The sequence below is a fragment of the Salmo trutta genome, chromosome 3 (assembly GCF_901001165.1).
Source record: "Salmo trutta chromosome 3, fSalTru1.1, whole genome shotgun sequence".
NCBI classification, from domain to species: domain Eukaryota; kingdom Metazoa; phylum Chordata; class Actinopteri; order Salmoniformes; family Salmonidae; genus Salmo; species Salmo trutta.
The window spans coordinates 4209099-4215152 of NC_042959.1; the positions used below are offsets into that span (position 1 = coordinate 4209099).

General features: G+C 42.4%; 1 protein-coding gene across 1 annotated transcript in view; it reads right to left on the reverse strand.

Moving 5' to 3' along the window:
• The window catches only part of LOC115166614 (tetraspanin-17), a 51406-nt gene extending 46930 nt beyond the window's left edge, over window positions 1–4476 (reverse strand). The window contains exon 1 of the mRNA XM_029720394.1: window positions 3857–4476. Coding sequence (XP_029576254.1) covers window positions 3857–3958 — 102 coding nt within the window. The 5' untranslated portion in view covers window positions 3959–4476. The remainder of the gene's footprint in view (window positions 1–3856) is intronic.
• Between the last annotated feature and the right edge of the window lie 1578 nt (window positions 4477–6054).

Genomic DNA, 6054 nt, shown 5'->3' on the forward strand with positions numbered 1-6054 from the left:
TTTAGTGAACACAGATTAAGCCTAAAATAAAAGGCAGTTGCTTTCATGAAGCATTGGATTAAATTGTGAGGATGACCACAATGTATTTTCCTCATGAGCAAAAAACTATAGTTTTTTAGTTTTTTTTAACTTAAAGTTGTGATCCATTTAATAAAATTTAAGAGACCAGTAGAATGGATAAACCTGGTACTTTCACATTACGTGGGGGGGGGGGGGGGGGGGGGCGGGAAGCATCTGGGAACTATACTGAGCAAATATTAAAATGCAACATTTTATTAATCTATGTACAGTTTGTGCAAATGGCGTGAGGAGGTAAGGCAATAAATAGGCCATAGTAGAGAAGTAATTACAATTTAGCAAATTAACAATGGAGTGATAAACGTGCAGATGATGATGTGCAAGTAGAAATACTGGTGTGCAAAAGAGCAAAAAAAGTAAATAAAAACAATATGGGTATGAGGTAGGTAGATTGGATGGAGTATTTACAGATGGGCTGTGTACAGCTGGAGCGACATGCACATTTTTTTCTGATTTTAGTGAGTTAAAGTTCATATAAGGAAATAAGTCAATTGAAAAAAATTCTATGGGGGGGGGCAGGTAGCCTAGTGGTTAGAGCGTTGGGCTAGTAACTGAAATGGTCGGTAGATCGAATCCCCGAGCTGACAAGGTACAGAAGAGGGCTGGCTGGTATTGTTGAGAAGAGGGCTGGCTGGTATTGTTGAGAAGAGGGCTGGCTGGTATTGAGGAGGGCTGGCTGGTATTATTGAGAAGAGGGCTGGCTGGTATTGAGGAGGGCTGGCTGGTATTGAGGAGGGCTGGCTGGTATTGAGGAGGGCTGGCTGGTATTGAGGAGGGCTGGCTGGTATTGAGGGCTGGCTGGCTGGTATTGAGGAGGGCTGGCTGGCTGGTATTGAGGAGGGCTGGCTGGTAATGAGGAGGGCTGGCTGGTATTGAGGAGGGCTGGCTGGTATTGAGGAGGGTTGGCTGGTATTGAGGAGGGCTGGCTGGTATTGAGGAGGGCTGGCTGGTATTGAGGAGGGCTGGCTGGCTGGTATTGAGGAGGGCTGGCTGGTATTGAGGAGGGCTGGCTGGTATTGAGGAGAGGAGGGCTGGCTGGTATTGAGGAGAGGAGGGCTGGCTGGTATTGAGGAGAGGAGGGCTGGCTGGTATTATTGAGAAGAGGGCTGGCTGGTATTGAGGAGGGCTGGCTGGTATTGAGGAGGGCTGGCTGGTATTGAGGAGGGCTGGCTGGTATTGAGGAGGGCTGGCTGGTATTGAGGAGGGCTGGCTGGTATTGAGGAGGGCTGGCTGGTATTGAGGAGAGAGCAGGCTGGAAGGAGGTGACACAGAGAGGGAGGAGAGGAGTAAAGAATGGAGGGGAAGGGGACTGTTGTTTTAACAGTGGCACTTATCAGACAGACAGGGGAATGTGGGAATGTGTTAGTCTATCCAGCACAGCAGTGTAACCCTAGTGTTAAGGCCATGTTAGCCTATCCAGAACAGCAGTGTAACCCTAGTGTTAAGGCCATGTTAGCCTGTCCAGAACAGCAGTGTAACCCTAGTGTTAAGGCCATGTTAGCCTATCCAGCACAGCAGTGTAACCCTAGTGTTAAGGCCATGTTAGCCTGTCCAGAACAGCAGTGTAACCCTAGTGTTAAGGCCATGTTAGCCTATCCAGCACAGCAGTGTAACCCCTAGTGTTAAGGCCATGTTAGCCTGTCCAGCACAGCAGTGTAACCCTAGTGTTAAGGCCATGTTAGCCTGTCCAGAACAGCAGTGTAACCCTAGTGTTAAGGCCATGTTAGCCTGTCCAGAACAGCAGTGTAACCCTAGTGTTAAGGCCATGTTAGCCTATCCAGCACAGCAGTGTAACCCTAGTGTTAAGGCCATGTTAGCCTGTCCAGAACAGCAGTGTAACCCTAGTGTTAAGGCCATGTTAGCCTGTCCAGCACAGCAGTGTAACCCTAGTGTTAAGGCCATGTTAGCCTGTCCAGAACAGCAGTGTAACCCTAGTGTTAAGGCCATGTTAGCCTGTCCAGAACAGCAGTGTAACCCTAGTGTTAAGGCCATGTTAGCCTGTCCAGAACAGCAGTGTAACCCTAGTGTTAAGGCCATGTTAGCCTATCCAGCAAAGCAGTGTAACCCCTAGTGTTAAGGCCATGGATAAACTAGTTTTAGGGTGTCTGTGATTGTAAGATTGCAAACTAGCACTACATGAATAGACTAGCGTCCTGTACAGGAGGTAGGCTCCTGATATATGGGTCATTCTGTCTCAGACAAGGTTACTTAAGCAATAAGGCCTGATATCCTGGGAAATTATTGTGTGAAAAACTCCAGACTAAGGGCTGTTCTAATGCCCGGGGGCGAACTCAAGGAGCTCTTAGGAAGGTGTTTTTCTCAATCATTCCTTAGATCGAGGGCCTTATTGCTTTTATAAAACGGTTGCCAACATATAAAAAAAAAAGATCAATGACATGTTCTATTAAAAACATTATATTGAGTAAATCTGTTTTATTTCATCCATCCATCATACAAAATAGTCTGTGGCAAAAGCCAGTCGTTAGAGGATTCTGAAGTTACTAGCAAAAATGGGCAGGTCGTTCCTTCTATCCATTATATTTGCTATGGTTGCTATGCTAAACAAATCCTTGGTATGAAGCTATGCAAGCTAGCTACTTCTCATTCGCTAGCTAACTAACTAAAGCTAACACGCGATCACATCAAGCAGCCGAAAGGACAACAAAACTTTTGTTTGTTTACCTTTGTGTTTCTATTGCCATTTCTCTGGACATATCTATTGTAATGATCCTGATAAATGAATTTGCCTTGATCAGAGAAGCTGTCTGCCTCTTCACACTCATATTTGCACTGTGGAGATCACAAAAGAAACCTGCACAATTTTTCGACAGGTCGGTAAGGCAGACAGCAAGGTTTAGACAAACCCCAAATGTGGCAAATAGAATGCTAGTCTAATAGCAAGGGGAGATATTGTCTGGACACTTTTTTCAAGGGGAGATGAAGTATATACATTGACTGGCTGGGATGTGGGACATTGTTAAATCTAATGGAACAGGTATTACCCAGAGGGTGTGAGGGGGGGGGCGGCAGGTAGCCTAGTGGTCAGAGTGTTGGACTAGTAACCTGAAGGTTGCATGATCAAATCACCGAGCTGACAAGGTTTAAAAAAAATCTGTCGTTCTGCCCCTGAACAAGGCAGTTAACCCAATGTTCCTAGGCCGTCATTGAAAATAAGAATTTGTTCTTAACTGACTTGCCAAGTTAAATAAAAAGAAAAACAATATCAACCAATCAGCATTCTGGATCCAAAAAAACACCTTTTATAATTACTACTTAGGCCTGCAACATACAATAACCCTGGCAGCTCCTTGTGTGTGATAATGACAGTGTTGCTGCACTGACTCAGTGGCTACCATGTACTGTACACTAGTTCACACTAAGCCATGCTTTAACAGGTGTGTAAGGGCAGAGTAGGTTAGCTCAGAGTGGAGGTTAACAGTCAAGGATAGGACAGGCATTAAGGCAGCACAGGGACAGTTAGCTACACACACAAAATATTGCCCAATGAGTCAAATAATAAACTATACAGAGGAAATGGGAATATTGCCAGTTTCAAATCACTTAATGTTGAGATACATACGTCAGGGACTAACTTACTGTACAGTATTTACAGGACAGTAGGATTGTTCATTAAATACTCTGAATGTAATAGTTTTAAACTTACTTAGCTAAGTTAAGTTCAGAGTTTAACTTCTCTCCTCTATTCGGGCAGCACTAGAAAAACTCATGTTTAGAATAAATGCATGCCACGTGTGAGATACAAATGTAAGTTACTTACCCAGAATATGATGTTAAATCCAAACAAGAAGTATTTGACACAGCAGCTCACTTCGACTGCTTTAAAAAGCTGGTGTTGTTTTCGACTGCTAACGCTATTCATCCTGTAAATGTCTAGTTAACTACAGTAGCAATGTACTGGTTAGTTAACTTGTTTACTAACCTACAATCACGGCAGTGACAAAATAGCTATTTATTTTTTATTTTTGTAGCACATAGGCTACCTAACTCTATAAAACAACTTGAAACAATCAGCTAGCTAGTCAGACAAATCACAAACACATCGCCATCTAGCTATAATGTTATATAATGTTAGCTGTATACTCTTCCTAACTAATCAGAAAGTTGAAAGATAAATCCAATTAAAGCTTGTTCTTGTTGATACATTCTCGATTTCCTCCCGTTTCATAGCGTTTGATTGTTTTTTGCATTCCACCTTTCTTGTTATTAACAACAAACCTCGCTGTCATTTGCACTGAGGTGTGGAAACCCATCCTGACAAATGTATGGAAGATGTATTTTTTTAAGAGTGACCTCTACTGGAACTATTCACTAACAACACTGCTGGTGTACTTCTTCCTGCTGCAGTGCACAGACCAAACAGAACAATGGGGAGTGATGAACATACCCTGTGAAAACTATTTAGGTATTTGAACAACATAAATACATACTTACCAGGTAAGAGAGACCGGCAATTCTTCTTGCATTTTGTTATTTGACAGTTTAAAGTCTGACTTTTTTTGTGACATGTAACGACTAAACTAAAACTAAAATGGATCAAATGAAGCAATACAGGACAAGACAACAATTGACAACATTAAACTTAAACACACACACACACACACACACACACACACACACACACACACACACACACACACACACACACACACACACACACACACACACACACACACACACACACACACACACACACACACAGCCTCCGAGCGAGCGCCTCGCCCGTTCCATTACAATGGTTGGGATTTTCAAATCCGAACAACACCAAGTCTTAACCAATGAGGGGGAGAGAAAAGAAATTGAGAGAACCAATCAAACCCGTTCCTCAATTTCTGAGCGAATATTGTTTTAACAAACGGCCTCCTTTCCAGACCATTGTGTCACAGCTCTCTCTGTGCTGTGAGTCTCGTCAGGCTATATCCGTGATTCCTGACCTGTCCATATCTACTGAAAAGCATTGCAAATAATGCTCTCTCTCCCAGTTTGATTCAAGGTCTGATTACATTAATCGCTAAGCCCAAGAAAGACTTGCTTCTCCTCGATAATTGGCGTCCAATATGTCTGCTCAATAACAACTACAAAATAGTATCCTCTATATTTGCAAAAAGAATGAAGGCAGTATTGGACTCAATTACAGGAGAGACCCAATCTGGCTTCATGAAGAATAGACATATATCTAATAATATCTGACTGGTGTTAGACCTTATTGACTATTCTGATCTAATATTCCAAGATGGTTTTATTGTCTTCTTAGACTTTTATAAAGCCTTCGATACAGTGGAACATGAGTTTCCATTTCTCTCCCTTGAGAAATGTTTTTTGGGGGGGAATTATTTTGTAGTACGATTAAAACTTTGTAAATGAATGGGAACAGTTCCATTAAATTAAAGCATGGCACTTCTCCTAGATTTGATTTGAAAAGAGGAATTAGGCAAGGTTGCCCAATTTTGCCTTAGTGTAACAGTGTAGGTTCCGTCCCTCTCTTCGCCCCAACCTGGGCTCAAACCAGGGACCCTTGCACACATCAACAACTGACACCCACGAAGCATCGTTACCCATCGCGCCACAAAGTTTTGTTACATCCAGTGATATTAAAAGGGATCTCTATTGCCGACAGAGATATTAAAATGGATCTCTATTGCCGACAGAGATATTAAAATGGATCTCTATTGCCGACAGATATATTAAAATGGATCTCTATTGCTGACAGAGATATTAAAATGGATCTCTATTGCTGACAGAGATATTAAAATGGATCTCTATTGCTGACAGAGATGTTAAAAGGGATCTCTATTGCCGACAGAGATATTAAAATGGATCTCTATTGCCGACAGAGATATTAAAATGGATCTCTATTGCAGACAGAGATATTAAAATGGATCTCTATTGCCGACAGAGATATTAAAATGGATCTCTATTGCCGACAGAGATATTAAAATGGATCTCTATTGCCGACAG